Below are 17,101 nucleotides of genomic sequence, written 5' to 3'. Positions count from 1 at the left end.
GCCTTAAGTAAAATACAAAAATAAAAAAATAAAAAAAATAGGGCTCAGGATGTGGCTCAATGGTTGAGTGGCCCTGAATTCAATTCTCAGTAAACCACCCCTTCTCCCCACCCCCAACCCCCCCCCCAAATCCTCCTGCCTTGGCTTCCCAAATCTCTGTGATTACAGGTGTGTGTCACGACATCCCAGTGACTATGCCCACTCTTATGAATATAGGAACAGAGCAACTCACATATGGTTGAAAAGGCTCAGACTGACTCCAAATATCATATGGATGATACCAAGAATAACAGACATCTTCATCTTAAAGGAGTTGAGGAAGGTCAGCTTATTGGTAGCAATGTTCCAAATCTGTCACGACCCAATAAAACAAAAAGGTATTACACAAAGAATTCTCAAATAGGAAAATATTATTCATCTGATTAAAACATTTTTTTGTTTGTTTTGTTTATTGAACCCGGGGCTTTCCTCATGTTAGGCAAGCAATGGACTACATCCCCAGCCCTTTATATTTTTACTTTGAGATAGAATCTTGGTAAATTGCCCAGTCTGGCTTTGAATTTGCAAGCCTACTGATTTAGCTTCCTAAGTATCTGGGATTATAAGCATGCATTACCATATTCAACTAAGGGTCGTTTGTTTGTTTTTTAAATGGAACATTCTAAACCTATATTTAAACAGAATAATAAACTGCTGTATCAGTCAACTTCAACAATTCTATCAATTTATGGATTCATACCAATATATTTCATCATGCCCACTTCCCACTTTTATATTATTTTGAAGCAAAGTCTAGATATCAGATCATTTTACCTGTAAATATTTTAATATGGATCTCTAAAAGGTAAGAAGTTTTGTGTGGTGCTGGTGACCTCACACATGCTAGGAAAGTAAGCTACATCCCCATCCCTTTAAATTTTGATACTTGGAATTGAATCTGGGGGTGCTTTATCATTGAGTCATATCCCCAGTGTTGTGTTTTTTTTTTTAAGTTATTTATTTATTTATTTTTAAAGACAGAGAAAGAGAGAGAGAGAGAGAGAGAGAGAATTTTTAGTTTTCGGAAGACACATCTTTGTTTGTATGTGGTGCTGAGGATCGAACCTGGGCTGCACGCATGCCAGGCGAGCGCGCTACCGCTTGAGCCACATCCCTAGCCCTCCCCAGTGCTTTTTTGTTTTTGTTTTTGATACTAGGAATTGAACCCAGAGTACTTTATCACTAAGCTATATCCCTCGTCCTTTTTATTTTTTATTTTAAGGCAGGGTCTCACTAAGTTGTTTAGGGCCTCACTAAATTGCTGAGACTGACTTTTAACTTGTAATCCTCCTGCCTCAGCCTCCCGAATCACTAGGATTACAAGTGTGTTCCACTGTACCCAGCCCCAGCCCTTTTAATTTTTACAGACAAGGTCTTGCTAAGTTGCTAAAGCTGGCCTCAAACATGTACCCTCTTCCTGCCTCAGCCACTCTACTTGTTGGTTGGGATCATAGGCATATGTCATCATGCCCAGATAAGGATTCCTTTTTTTAAAAATATCCATAATACAGTCACCACACCAAAAAGCATTATCCTTTTTGTGTGTGTGTGTGTGCTGGGGATTGAACTAAGGGCTCTGCTAAGCATATGTTCTATCAATGAGCTAGCACCCAACCCTAATAATGATTCTTTAATATCATAAAACATTCAACAATCAAATTTCTCTGATTTTGTCCAGACTATTTTTTGGAGTTCATTTATTTAACGCAAAGTCCAATTAAGGTCTTTCACTGTGATAGCTAATTTAGTTTTTAAGTCTCTAATCTATAGGTTCTCCTTCTATTTTTCCTTTTTTGTTCCCTATAAAATATAAATATTTTTTTAAGAAACTGGGTTATTTATCTTGCAAGATTACCCCACACCTGTTTTGCTGATCATATTCCTTGATGATGTTGTTCCATCTATCTGTGTGTGCACACGCCAGCAGTGCTGGAGACAAAACACAGGCCTGGAACATTTTAGGCAAGTACTCTACGACTGAGCTACACCTCCAGATCTCATATATCTTTTTTTTTTCTTCAGTAATGAGGATTGAATCCAGAGGTGTTCTACCACTGAACTATTCTCCCCTTTTTATTTATTTTTAAATTTTGAAACAGGTTCTTTCCAAATTGCCTTAATTGGCCTTGAACTTGCAATTCTCCTGCTTCAGCCTCCCAAGTAGCTAGAATTACAGGTTGTAGAAGTGGGTGCTACCATGCCCAGCCTCCTTTATCTTTCACTATCAACTTCTGCAGCTCCTATTACCTAAGGCTTGAATGCTTGTTAGTACTGTCTGACAGTTTTATCTGCCTCCATTGGGCCATCTGTTCACGCTGCCTAAACCATGGCTCTCATCTAATCACCCTCCCGTGCCAAAACCTTCCCTGAATCCCCACGGTCATCTTAAGGCAAAAGTGCAAGCTCTGCAACCTAAGACAGAGCTTGTACCTCCTAGCTCAGCATCTTTTCTATTTGACCTGTCCTATCCAAAAAGAGTTCATCTGCCGGGTGCGGTGGTACATTCCTGTAATACTAGCAGCTCAGAGGTTGAGGCAGGATGATTGCAAATTCAAAGCCAGCCTCAGCAAAAGTGAGACACTAAGCAATTCAGTGAGACCCTGCCTCTAAATAAAATACAAAATAGGGCTGGGGATGTGGCTCAGTGGTTGAGTGCCCCTGAGTTCAATCTCTGGTACCTGCCCACCCCCCAAATTGATTGATCATATTTTATTTGCCAAAGTATTTGAAAAAAAAAACTCTAAGATAATTTTTTTTTTAAGTTTACAACTTTAGCAAAGAAAAAAAAAGTCTGAAATCCATAGGAAAGAACTATTTCAGCTTTGCTAAATCTTCTGCTAAAAATACTGGGAAGGGATCTTGAAAAATCAGCCTCCCCAGAGTCAATATTAGCCACCTCAGAAATAAGTAATCTGGGCATGGTAGCATACTCCTGTAATTTCAATGACTTGGGAGGCTGAGGGAGGAGGATTGCAAGTTTGAGGCCAGGCTCAGTAACTTAGCAAGAACCTGTCTCAAAATAAAAAAAATAAAAAGAACTGGGGATATAACTCCATTGTTAAGTGCTCCTGGGTTAAATAACCAGTACCGCAAAAAAGAAAAGAAATAAACAAGAAGTGTGAGTCTCTCCTGACTTTGAAGTACTCTGAACAAATAAATCAAGGTTTTCTAAAAATGTGTCAATTAAAAAGCAAGTAACTACCTTCACTTTAATTCTCTCATTTCAGGGTTACAAGTGAAAATAGCATATGAGAAAGAATACTCTTACCGGATCAATACCAAAAGGGTATGGCCCACCAAAAACTCCAGGGACAGTTGGGTTCAGCTGAAGAACAGGGTTTCCCCGAAGAGTCTCCTCCCTGTGGTGTTAGGAGAAAAACCTATTTATTTTTGATCAAGAAGGGAAACTACTAGGGTTCATAAAATAACCCCAAAAGAAATTACCACAGCAATCTTGTCTCTTTAATGAAAGATGGACTAGTAGTCAAGAATAACACACACAAAAATTAAAAAACATATAACTAAGTAGGGAATTTTTTTTTAATATTTATTTTTTAGGTGTAGATGGACACAACATAATGCCTTTATTTTTATGTGGTGCTGGGGATCGAACCCGGGTCCCACCTGTGCGAGGCGAGCGCTCTACCACTGAGCCACAATCCCAGCCCCTAAGTAGGGAATTTGAGGAATCTGCTTTTTAATTCTGCCTCCACCTCCTCAAAATGCACTTAATTTATAGTCTTGGTTCCTTGATACTTGGAGAACAAATCATAAAGCGCTTCACAAGTTGGAGTATAAACAAGACAAAATACTGCATTCTTCTGAAATAGGGATATCGTGAACCACTTCCTAACAGGGTATTAATTTATTCCTTGTCTTACAAATCAGAGCTGAACATGAAAGGATTATGTTTTGACTTTTAGCTTCTTCCGTAACTTACGTCCAATTATATTTGGTGAACATTGGTCGCACACTCCAGGATGACCCAAAGATATTAAGAGACTTGGAAAAGCAGTCATTGTAGATGAGGCCAGTATAAATGGAGAAAACTCCCATCAACAGAATAATGTATCGACCACTGAACACAGTGCTAAACATCTGGGAATCAGAAGAAAGAAGTAATGAGAATGCACTCACTGCAGCTCATGCAGTGACAGTGTTATTTAGAATACACTAGCTTCTGGTGCTACTTTACTCCATCCTGGTTCAGAGAGCTTGAAGTATAGATCAAATACAATGTTAAGAGAAATTTGCTTCTACAGCACATGGTCTCTCTAGTAAAAAATGAACTTATTTTATCCCCTTTTGATAAATTTATGCATAAAAGACTTTTTGACCATAATTTCATAATGAATGCCTAAGAAATCATAAACACTTCAGTCAAATACAGATATAACTTAAACATTACCTCATTCTCATTCTTCTGGGAGAGGATCCGGCTCTCCCTTAACACCATCCACACAGCAAAAAGGGTCATCAAAATGCCATGGCCAAAATCTCCAAACATCACAGCAAATAGAAAAGGGAAAGTGATGATGTTATATGGAGCTACAAAGAAACCAAAGAAAGAAAATCACCAAGTACATTAAAGAAAGCACAAGCTAGGCATGGTGGTGCCTGCCTATTGTTCCAGCAGTTTGGGAGGCTGAGGAAGGAAGATCACTCATTCAAAGCCAGCCTCAGCAACTTAGTGAGACCCTAAGCAACTCAGTGAGACCCTGTCTCTAAATACAAAAGAAGGACTGGAGACATGGCTCAGTGGTTGAGTGCCTCTGGGTTCAATCTCTAGCACCATAAATAAATAAATAAATAAATAAATAAATAAATAAATAAATAAATAATAAAAGAAAGCACAATTCCCAAAATATCACATTCTTCTCCATGTTTTAAAAAATCTTTCATGGCAGGAACTCTACATCCTCACAAAGCAGCTAATGAAATAATGTGCTACTGTTAACATTTTAAACTAAGAACACAGGAAATGAAAAGGAAGCTTTGGTAGCACTGTGATTTGTCCCATTACCTTCTTTCAACCCCTAGGACACTATTCCTAGAACATGCCAGCTGTCTTCTCTTTGTAAGCAACCAATTTCTGAGCAGAATGAAGCTACCTACCATCTAAGCAATGAGGAAAGAGCCTAGAAGCCGAACAAAGATCCTGCAGAAGGCTACATCTGAAACAAACCCTCAAACTTTTTTTTTTTTTTTTTTTTTAGCAGTGCTGAAGATTGAATCTAGGGCCTCATATATGCTAGAAAAGCACTTTGAGCCACATCCCCTGCTCCTCAGACTCTTGATTAATAATTACCTCTCCAAACAGAGGAGAGAAATGATTTTTGCTGATAATGGTCAATAACTGCTATATTTTGTTTTTCCAACCTTGGAAAAGGGAAGACAGGAGGAAGCCATTTTTTAATATAAGACATCTTAGAGAAATATTTTTCTTTTGTGTGTGTCTTTTTTTTTTTTTTTTCTGTACTGGAAATTGAACCCAGGGTGTTTTATCACCAAGTTACAACCCCAGTCCTTTTTAAATTTTTTTGAGGAAAAAGTCTCACTAAGTTGTCCTTTAACTTGCAATCTTCCTGCCTCAGCCTCCAAAGTCACTGGGATTATAGGCATGTGCCACCATGCCTGGCTAAGAAAAAAACATTTTTTTTTTAGGCAGCTGCTATAAATGGGTATTTTATGGCTGTGAAGGCACGTGCAAGAGTCCAATCCATGCTGGGCATGGTGGCACATGCCTATAATTCCAGTGGCTTAGGAGGCTTAGGCAGGAAAATCACAAGTTCAAAGCCCACCTCAGCAACTAAGCGAGGTTCTAAGCAACTTAGTGAGACTTTCAAAATAAAACATAAAAAGGGCTGGAGGGCTGGGGATGTGGCTCAGTGGTTGATCAACCCTAGATTCAATCCTGGTTCAAAAAAAAAAAAAATTCAATCCAATAAGCTCTTAAAGAAGTACCACCTGGCTGGGTACATTGGTGCATTCCTGTAATCTCATCGAGGCAGGAGGATCACAAATTCAAAGCCAGCCTTAGCAAGGCCCTAGGGAACTGAGATCCTGTCTCAAAATAAAAAGGGTTGGGGATGTGGCTCATTGGTTAAGTGCCCCTGGGTTCAATCCCTTGTACCAAAATAACAACAAAAAAAACCCAAAACAATAAAAAAGAGCCATGAGATGATAAAAGATGTCTTATATTTAAAATGGCTTCCTTCTGTCTTCCCTTTTCCAAGGTTAGAAAAAGAAAATATAGCAGTTATTGACCATTATCAGCACAAACTGCTTATGTCAAATGGGCACCCCTTCACAGGTATTACACACGAGCTGAGGTCTTAACAGCATCTTTAGTTTTAAGCCAGTTGTTCAAAAGTGTTTAAAGTGAAGTGTTAAAAGACTCCAACAAACAAAAACTTCTAGAGGAAAACGATTCAGACATTTTACCTTTCAGACATTTTACCTGGGTTTATCTCTCGGTAAGTCCCAATTCCATAAGCATCTACTATGTTTTGAAAGCCGTATGTGAACTTGTTGGTTTTGTTGTAGGTTGGAGGAGTCTGGTTTGTCTGCATCCTGTTCAGAATGGAGGGCACAGTGGAACCACTGTGTTCCTGGGAAACATCAGCACAGGTATCAAAATTAGATTATACGCCTACTTGTAGTGGCTATATGGGTGTAGATATATATATATATCAAAACTCAAGTTGTACGCATAAAATCTATGTATTATCTCTTGTGTAAATTATATATCAATAAACTAATGAATAAATAAGACTATAGGCTATTTTTCCCAATCCTTGGAGAAACTGGAACTAAGTGTAAATTTATAATGAAAGTTCAACTAAGTATGGGGATGTATATCCTTCTTGTGAAAAAAAATTTTAACTTTAAGTGGAATACAATGGCATGTATCTGTAGTCTAAGCATTTGGTAAGCTGAGGCAGGTGAAACACTTGAACACAGAAGTTGAGATTGGCCTGGGCAATATAGAGGAACATAAATAAACTCTAAAATGTGTAACCAATGAAAACACGGAACCTCCTTCACATCCGCCTTTCTATGAGTACTGCTGTTTTCTCCTCCTTCTCTGAAGAAAGCAATGCACTCTGCCTCTCGTCCACTACCTTCTCCTCCCTCCCTTACCCCTGTAGTCTGGCCCAGCAGGCTCCTTCAAGGTGCTTGGCTCATCAGCAGACGCAAAGGCCCTCTCTGCCATGTGCAGGCCCAACACTGAAACTCTTCCTCTTCTCTCCAGTACAAATTTCTTTTCCTTAGCAGTCCCCTCCTGCTCACTAACCACTACTCCCTTTTTTGCTGGCTTTCTAGCTTCACTTTACTTACTGACCTGCAATTTCCATATTTCTAAAACAATAGTATTCTAGGCTACATATAACATGTATTGTCAGGATCCAAAAAGAATATGTTAAAGAACTCTGAAAGTTAAAATGCCATAAAAATGAAATCAGTTAGTGTTACTAGTGATGGGACCCTCTCTTCCTGGGTGCAAGCTTCATGCTAGCTTTGGGAACTCACCGTGCCCCTTCTAAGTGCAAACTGGATGGAATCGAGGTCAGTGACTGGGCACCAGACCTCTGCAATCAGGCACTTCTGGGTCACATCTATGTTGCACAGGTTTAAGGTATGGTAGATGGCCTTCATCTTCCGCACTTTGATGAACCAGACCCGGATATTCTTAGCAGCTGCCTGCAGAACCCTCTGGCGGTGATCCTCTGTTTGATTCAGAACCTTTTAGCAGAGACAGGAACAGAAGAGGGATCCTTCATACACCAGCCTTAGATCTCAGGATATGAATGGCAAAGAAGCACGGTCTCCAAAAACAGGTTTCCAGGAACTATTTTATTCTTCCTCTAGCTAATTTTTTTGGTGGGGGGAGGGTAGGGGGAGAGGTAATCAAATTATAAAAAATATTAGGTGTAGTTACTAATATTCATTTTCACTTAGCATAAAACTGAAGAGATACCTGAGGAAATGTCGGATAGCTTTTCTCTCAATATTCAATCTTACCACCAGTCCAGGGCATAATAAACGCAGGTTTCTGGTCTTGACTCATTTTTGCATGTTAAAGAACAGTGACTTTCCACATAGAGCCTGAACTCAAAGTGGGCAGCACAGGTACAAATTAAAAACCAGACATTTAAGAACAGCAAGCTGCAGACTGCCCTACGCATGCAACAGCATCAGGGAACATGGGAAAGAGGCAGTGCTGACCACATGCCTATGTTGGAAATGTTAGCCAGAAGGCACTGTAACATCAGGAGCACCCACAGTCCCCAGATGGGTTTGAGCTGCCATACACCATTGCCATCGAGGGGCCACTGCCATCAAGGGGCCAAGAGGTTTTATTTATCTTTTAGATAGGATTCTGGGAGGAAAATAGTTTCTGTGTTGATCCTTTAGAAACTAGTAGATTTCTCTCAGAGGAAAATGCAGGGACATTTTAAATTCCATTGCCTTCAAATATTTAAGATTTCAGTAACAGAAGAGAGGCTAAGCCCACTGCTACTACTAGAAGGAACTGAGTAAACAATCCACTCTCCACACTTCTGTATGAGAATCCATACTAAGTCTCCACATTTCTTTGAAGAGGGAATAGCTCCATACAAACCATGTTAAGGCTCTTCAAATTAATTCAGAACAAAGCAGCAACTATTCCTTGAAAAACTATCTTGCACAGAGGAAGGTGACTTCCACAGAGAGGTTTCAAAAAAAAAAAAAAAAAAAAAAAAAAAGAACAACCACGTATGCTCAGGAAACTTATGTTACTTTAGGATAGTCATTATCTTTCCTTGTTGTTGACTATTTCACAAATACTACTCAAACTTCTGAAAGGATACTAAATAAACTTACAATCAATGTTCTATTGACTTTATTTTCCCCATCCTACTCCTTGGTGTTCAATTTCTTTCCAAGGTTTCAGTTCCTACAGCTGGATGTTTTTTGAGGGGGCAGGGGTACAGGGCATTAAACATAGGAGCTCTTCACCACTGAGCCACATCCCCATCCCTTTTTATTTTTTATTTAGAGACAGGGTCTCACTAAGTTGCTAAGGCTGGCTTTGAATTTGTAATCCTTTTGCCTCAGCCTTCCAAGTTATTGGGATTTCAGGAATGTGCCACCATACCTGGCTACAACTAAATTTTTTAAAAATCAAATTTTAGGGCTGGAAATGTAGCTAAGTTGTAGAAAATTTGTCTGGCATTTTTCAAAGCCCTGGGTTTAACCCCCAGTATGGGGGAAAAAAAAAAGTCAAATTCTAGTAATTTAGGGAAGGGAACAGTGGCTCACACCTGTAATCCCAGCAGCTGGAGAGGCTGAGACAGGAGGATCGGCAAGTTCAAAGCAAAGCCAGCCTCAGCAAAAGCAAGGTGCTAAGCAACTCAGTGAGATTTTGTCTCTAAATAAAATACAAAATGGGGCTGGGATGTGGCTCAGTGGCCAAGTGTCCCTGAGTTCAATCCCTGGTACAAAAAAAAAAAAATTCTAGTAATTTATAATAACTACTGTACATGCTCTTAATTTACCTACAAACCTTGAAAGAGATAAAAAAAAAAAAGCCCCAGAATGTGTTAACACTGACTATCATCAACCAGCAATTCTAAAAACACTGTTCCTCTAGTTGTAGAGACAAGTTTAACTCAAAAGAGCTCATTAATGCTAAGTTACTGACAAGATGGTGGGTCATATAAAATGGGGTTGAAGGGGAAGATCAGAAAGGGAATTATTATATATCTTTGATAATTTTGTCATTGCTAAAAGGAACTGCCTTTGGGATGAGACATGAGTCAAAGGAAGCAATCATCACATTTCTTCTTTCAAGAGGGAAGCCCCAGTGCCTTGTTCTTTCCTTCTATAAACTACTATACATAAACTGCTCCCTTGGAGCACTGTAATGACCATGATGTCCATAAACCACCCACACTGTGATTTGGTAAAAATCTAACCCAATCACTTCTTGGTTTAAGAGGCACACTAGGGGTCTTTAGATGAATGGACTGTGTAATTAGATTAAAGGTGACCAGAGGATAGCCATGCTGTTCAGAGTAGCTGCCAGAGGAGTAGAGAGTGAGGGCAAAACTGGCTTTATGTGTACTTCTGGAGCATTGCATGTTTTGTTTTTCTTAAGTAAGCATACTTTTTATTACAAAAAAATATCTCAGACTCATGAGGGAGAAAGGAATTGAATAAGTAACAAGGATTCCAGATATACAGCATTCCTGTCTTGTTTGCAGATCACTAATGCTATTTTTAACAGTCATTCCCAGAGACTTTTCCCAGCCTCCAAAGGGATTAGTACCCAAAGACATTTCTTTTTTTGGTATCCAGAACTGCTATAGGTATCTAATAAACTGTCAGTTTTGAAGAAAGAGAATGGTCCTCTACTGAAGTTAATTCATATGAACAAATTCCCTCTGACCCTCTGTGTACCATTTGGAGATCGTCAATCCTGGTATTGACTCCAGAAGCCATTTCTTTCCTTTCCTGTGGCGTCTCAGGACAGGGATAGAGTGAGGCTCGGAATCTGGAATGTACAGACACAGCCTTAGAAACACCAAATTTCTAAACATATTCAGTTTAAATAATCTCAGAAAGTAATCCTAAATTACTAGTAGGCTCAACACAGGATTAAAACAGACTGATGAGTTAACCAACACTAATTATTTCTATTAAGTGGCCAGTAGGTAGAACAATATCATTTGAACTCTTTGTGTGTGGTGAGGATGGGGCAGGTACAGGGGATTGAACCCAGGGGTACCCTATCATTTTGGCACATCCCTGGCCCTTTTTTTCCCCCTTTCTTTGAGACTGGGTCTTGCTAAATTTCCCAGTCTGGCCTCAAACGTGATCCTCCTGCCTCAGCCTCATGTAGCTGGGATTACAGGTGTGTACCACCATACCCAGTAACATTTGAATTATTTTGACATTCTCTGCAGCTATGAAATTTCCCTAAGACTTAAAAAAAAATTAAATACTATATTGTAAATTACTGGAGAAAAATGGAATGGAAAAAAATTCTGCTTATAAGGCAAAATTTTAGAAAACCTAAGGGCACAAACATCTGTAGTACTATAGAGGTCTGTAGATCCACTGTATGCCCAAAAAAGAAAACTGGTTTTTGTTTTGTGGTGCTGGGGATTAAACCCAAGGCCTTGTGCTTCCACTCTACATTCTACCACTGAGCCATACAACCAAAGAAATCATGGGGTTTTGTTAAGTACTGGGGATTGAACCCAGAGGTATTTTATCACTAAGCTGTATCCCTAGCCCTATTTATTTTGAGACAGGATCTTTGCTAAGTTGCTAAGGCTGGTCCCCAGCTTGCGATCCTGTGGCCTCAGCCTCCCAAACTGCTGGGATTACAGGCATATACCACTGTACCCAGCTGAAATTGTGGTTTTGGTGGTACTTCAATAAATTTAAGCTTTTTTTTTTTTTGGCAGTTCTAGGGATTAAACCCAGGGTCTTGCACATAGCTATACAACTATCAGCTCTTTTTTTGTGTGTGTGGTGCTGGGGATTGAACCCAGGGCCTTGTGCATGCAAGGCAAACTCTCTACCAACTGAGCTATATCCCCAGCCCACAAATGATCAGCTCTTTTTATTTTGAGACAAGTATTACTAAACTACTAAGGCTGGCCTCAAATTTGTGATCCTCCCACCTCAGCTTCCTGAGCAGGTAGGATTACAGGCATGAACCACCTCTCCCAGTTTGAACTACTCCTAATGGTTTAAAATACAATCCGCGGGGCTGGGGATGTGGCTCAAGCGGTAGCACGCTTGCCTGGCATGCGTGCAGCCCGGGTTCGATCCTCAGCACCATATACAAACAAAGATGTTGTGTCGGCGGAGAACTAAAATAAATAAATAAATTCTCTCTCTCTCTCTCTCTCCCCCCCCCTTAAAAAAAAAAGAAGAAACCCTGCATCTTCTAGTCCTCTAGTCTTCACTTTACCTCATTAAAAAAAATAAAAAATAAAATAAAATAAAAATAAAATACAATCCGCACTTCACTACTTTGAATACTAAGACTCAACAGTTAAGTAACACTGCTGTGATATCTTGGGTGGAGGCAAGTATTTCTTACCCTTCACAGATTTTCTTGACTCTGTTTTTCAGCTGATCGCCTTGGAAGAAAATGATAAACACAGACTTGTGCACGTAGTCACCCTAGGCTCCAGAAGCAAAAACCAAGAGTTCAGACCTCTAAATCTAGATGAAAATATTTTAAACAAGTAACTTTCTGTATGATAAAGGAACAATAGGAATCCTTTAAGGATGTGGTCAGCCTGTATTTTAACCAATACCCTCACTCCATTTCTTAAGCTTCATTAAGAGAATAGCTGTCTTATAATCTCTTAATTCACAAAAATCTTCTCTATTTGTTTTTAAACATAACCAGAAACTTGATAGAAAAGCTAAGGTGATATTTCTCTTAGTACAACTTAGTTTATTTTCCAGTGCAACTTTAAATCTTATATGGCCTGAATGACAAAAGTGTAGAGGGAAGGAAAGAGAAGGAAGCCAGAGGTGTTTGGGGGCTTATCTGTTCTGGGGCTTGGAAAGGGAGCTGAATAACTATAAGGAACTGAGTCACCAGGGAGAATGTTGATGAAGAATCTCATGATTGATTCATGTTAATTTATACCTAGTGGGAAAGGGAGATAAGCAATCAATTCCAAATACCAAGTTTACACCTAGAATATGATGCAAGGACTAGAAGGAAAGATTAGAAAAAATAAAGTATATGGGACTGTCTAGTTGGCTCTAGTTTCTCATACTCAGAGTATGTACTGCTTTTACAATAACAAAACTTTAGAAGGATAAAAGAAAAACCAAAGAAAGTTAGGCTCAAGAGCCTTAAATTCAGGGTTGAGGATATAGCTCAGTGTGATTGAACCCAAGGCCTCTCCTAGCATGCGTGAGGCCTTGGGTTCAATTCCTAGCACTGTAGAAGAAAAAAAGTCTTATTCTCCAGGCTACTCTGGGGTCAATTCTTTGTACAGCTGCTCTATTATACATATTAGCCCCCCCCTTTCCTGAATTTGTTGATAATCTTTCTATTGCCAAAAGGAAACTTGACTGAATACTGCAGAGAACAGCTCCATATCAGTTGTGACTGCAGACTATAATGTTTCCACAAGAGTCTTTAGTAAGATCAAACCTTACCCCAAGGTAAAGTGATTCACTTTAAATATCACCACATTCCTACTTAGTACAGAGGATAAAAGTCACAATATAGCTATACCATCAACCCAATCTGAGAAGATTCACAATTCAGTCTCTCTTCTTAGAATAAAGAATACTAATTTAAGAAATTCCTAAGATAATCTAGAACAGAAAAACCAACTCTAGATTTCTAAATAAAATGAAATAAAATTTTTGCAATAAATTTAGCCTTTGCTTGTAATCCCTGAAATCAGGACCCATGTGCTCATATAGATTTAGGTTATAAACTCTGTCCCGTATGTCAAAATGCCAGGATGTTAGGCTGTTCCTACTTCCCAAAGCACTAGATGGGAAAGATCATCCTACCTTATACTATATAGATATTTACACATATATATGTGTGTGTGTGTAATTTTTTTTTTTTTTAAGAGACAGGTCTCCCTAAATTGCTTAGAACCTCACTAAGTTGCTGAGATTGGCTTTGAACTTGCAATCCTCCTGCCTCAGCCTCCCTAGCTGCTGGGATTACAGGTGTATGCCACCATGCCAGGCCATTATATATATATAATGTAAGTATGTGTATATACACACACACACACACACACACACACATATATATACATATATATGTATATGTATATATTTTTTTTCGGTACTGGGGATTGATCTCAGGGGCACTCAACCACTGGGCCACATCCCCAGTCCTTTTTTGAATTTTATTTAGAGGCAGGGTCTCACTGAGTTGTTTATTGCCTCGACATTGCAGAGGCTGGCTTTGAACTTGCAATCCTCCCGCCTCAGCCTCCCGAGTCGCTGGGATTACAGAAATGCGCACGCAGCTATAATAAATATTTTTGAACTAAGTTTCTGATTTTCCTAACAAACAATAATAAAATCATACCAAGTAAAATTTCATAAGATTTACAAAGATCATATTTATGCATAAATATGACCAAATTTGTAACCAGATGACTTGCTTTAATTTTAATATAAGGCAAATTTTCTTTCAGTCCCAGACCAGTAACAGGAAATACGTAAAACTAAAGTTTAAAGTGATTGGAAAAAAGCATATTTCCAATCAAAATAATACCTATGTGGGTAAAGGTTGAAAATAATGTGTATGTCATGTGTATATCAGATACACATATGGTGAGAGTTACATCAGAGGAAAGGAGCAGTCCTTCAAGTTCTCAGATCAAAGTCAGGGTAAACAAGGGATGCTCTGTGGAAAGGTGGGATTCAGATGACAGACACCATGTTATACTACGGCTCTGGGTGCCCTTTACAAGACCTATTCCACAGGATGCAATTTCCTTGTCTTACAGTCACAGGATCCTCCAGGGGGTTCTCGATTTCAGCCTGTCTCAGGAACACATTCCCTCGGCATACTCGCCAAAGCATGCGTTCAAAAGTAGGGATACGCTCCCGGTTAATTACACCAGCCACAAATCTGTGGGCAGGAAAAAAAAAAAAAAAACAGATTAGGAATTCTGTTTCATGTCACGGGATGGAAGGTTTTAAGACAAAGAAGGAAAGTGGGAGAAAGGCAAAGGTTAAACACGGGAGACTATCTTTTGTCATGTCAAATGGGCTGCCAGAGTCTTATTCCTGACTACTTCCAGCACCAGAAGAGGTTTGACAGATGACTCAGGAACTGAATCCAAAAACACTCAGAAACACCTCTGAACAGGATCAGGAGAGAACACACCCTTGTAGCAAATGAATCCCCAGCCTCACTGCTTTTTTGAACAGCAAAGATGAACATGATCCCACTGAGAGGGTAAGGCTGAGGTGGTACTTACCCAAGTCTTAAAGGCGTGCCTCTTCCCATCTCACTTGGCTCCAACAGGGACGAAGACTCTTCCAACAGGTCTGGATCCGCCATCTGCTGATGATGCAATTCAGCCTGAATTCACAAATCAATTAATATCTAATGAAAATAGTTAGTGGCATGCAGGGAAGAGGAACCAGGAGACTTTTAGAAAATAAAGATGGGAGAAGGGACATCAAAGATAAGACATACCCAAAAAAAAAAAAAAAAGAGAGAGAGAGAGAGAGAGAGAGAGAACAAGGGAAGAAAATAAACATGAGGTAAAGAAAGCATAATTGCCCCAGGAAAGCATCCGGGCAAATGGTTTCAGAAATAAGGAATAAAAGAAAAACATTAAGTGATGGTGACATGTATAAATCTGTTACTTGGTGGAAACCATTTTCTCTCTGATATTTCCCTGAATGAACCATGAAAGCTCCAGGAAATAGCTTTACATGTAGACAAAAAGCTGAGATCTCTCTCCTTTTTGAACAAAAGTGTGGCACACACTACTAAATATTTAATTTCTAGGCAGCTACAAATTAGAACTTGCCCCATGTGACAAAGTGGAAGGTGAAGAGTCTCTTTCCAAGTGAGAAACAAGGTACTGTCACTGTCTTGAATATGGTGCGATCTGGAGAAAGAAAGAAGGAGCATCTCCAAGACGTCTAAGCTTTCCAGACTCTTAGAAATTCAGAATATGAAAACTTTCAGCACAGCCACATATGGAATGCCCCAAAGCATGGGACTTAAACCCGGGCAGGCCGGTGCCTTCATTGCATATTTCAAGGTCCTGTTTTCTGACTAGGAATCCAGCAATATTTTTAAGGTTCATATAGGCTTTACAGTGGAAGGATTCTTGGAGAACATAGCTCAAGAATCAAGTGAAATGATGGCACACACCTGTAAACCCAACTACTCAGGAGGCTGAGGCAGAAGGATCACAAGTTCCAGCCTAGCTTTGGCAACTCAGCAAGACCATGTTTCAAAAATAAAAAGGGGTGGGGATGCAGCTCAGTGGTAGAGCAACCCTGGGTTCAATCACTAGTACCATTAAAAAAATAAATAAGTAAAATTCAGAAAAAGTAACAGGTAATAACCTAATCTAGAGCTCCTGGGCTGGTTTAATTGGTTAGATTTAAAATGAGTTCCACCATGACAGTTTATACAATGCAATGAAAGAGGAGAAGGATCTACCCACACAAAGGTCTCTATCTCCTTACCTCTCTATCTCATCCTGACAGCCCCTTTACTCCCATCAGAAAGGAGAAGCTGCCCCCCAAAATAAAGTCCAATCAACTTCTCCACTGCTTAATCTCCCCAACTTTAACTTCCATATTGCTTGACCAAAGGACTAGAAGGAGCCAGAACAATCTTTCAAAAGCAAAACAAAACAAAAAGGAAAATTTTTCTCTATCATTTTAATTCCAAATTTCAATTTGACTCTACTCCTTCAACATTATCAAAAAATGTCATATGCCACTTTATCACTTAATAAAGTCATATGACCACAAATACAACAAGGAGGGAGATATATTAAGTATAAACCAGATAAGACTAAAAGTCTGAAAAAGTGAAAGCAACTGTTTTGGGAAGTAAGGATCAAGGCTAATCCACAAAAAAGGAAAAAAAAGAAGAAAAAAAAAAAGGTGGACACCAGAGATTAGAAACTAAGATGAGACAGTAGGAACAACTGGTTTCATCACAAGGAAGTAGAGGGGATTCTTTTGTTTCTATTCCAAATAGGCTGACTACAGCTTTTTTAAAGGATCAGATGACAACATTTCAACTTGTTCTTGGTCTATCCTTTGGCAAAAAACAGTGAAACAGACTGCAACTCTCAAGACTCCCTCCTATGTGCCTGTGTGGTTCACAGGACCTGATTTAAGTAAACCCTAAACATCAGACACAGTACAAACACATGTACCCTAAAGATGACAAATGAGGGAATAGCAAATAGCATTTAGCAGCCAGACTACCTCAAAGACTATATCTGAGGCTCCAAGAATAAAAACAACAAAATTAAAATTAAGCAGAAACTTCAATATTCTAAACACTAATTTCACT

At 39.2% G+C, this 17,101-nt stretch overlaps 1 protein-coding gene across 4 annotated transcripts in view; it reads right to left on the bottom strand.

Moving 5' to 3' along the window:
- Atp6v0a1 (ATPase H+ transporting V0 subunit a1) overlaps positions 1–17,101 on the bottom strand; it is a 57,642-nt gene that overhangs the window by 21,266 nt on the left and 19,275 nt on the right. For 2 of the 4 annotated variants that reach the window (XM_026386697.2, XM_077801013.1), the window contains 10 exons: positions 15,027–15,109; positions 14,548–14,674; positions 12,143–12,225; positions 10,486–10,579; positions 7,573–7,785; positions 6,500–6,650; positions 4,448–4,587; positions 3,980–4,137; positions 3,308–3,398; positions 233–351 (listed from right to left, as the gene is read on the bottom strand). In XM_026386697.2, coding sequence (XP_026242482.2) covers positions 233–351; positions 3,308–3,398; positions 3,980–4,137; positions 4,448–4,587; positions 6,500–6,650; positions 7,573–7,785; positions 10,486–10,579; positions 12,143–12,225; positions 14,548–14,674; positions 15,027–15,109 — 1,259 coding nt within the window. Of the gene's footprint in view, positions 1–232; positions 352–3,307; positions 3,399–3,979; positions 4,138–4,447; positions 4,588–6,499; positions 6,651–7,572; positions 7,786–10,485; positions 10,580–12,142; positions 12,226–14,547; positions 14,675–15,026; positions 15,155–17,101 lie in introns of all 4 variants that reach the window. The other 2 variants (XM_026386696.2, XM_026386698.2) reach the window with 2 other exon arrangements.

Source organism: Urocitellus parryii, chromosome 7 (assembly GCF_045843805.1).
Source record: "Urocitellus parryii isolate mUroPar1 chromosome 7, mUroPar1.hap1, whole genome shotgun sequence".
In the NCBI taxonomy this organism is placed as follows: Eukaryota; Metazoa; Chordata; class Mammalia; order Rodentia; family Sciuridae; genus Urocitellus; species Urocitellus parryii.
Note: the sequence above shows the minus strand (reverse complement) of the source record. Positions and strands in the feature narration are given on the sequence as shown.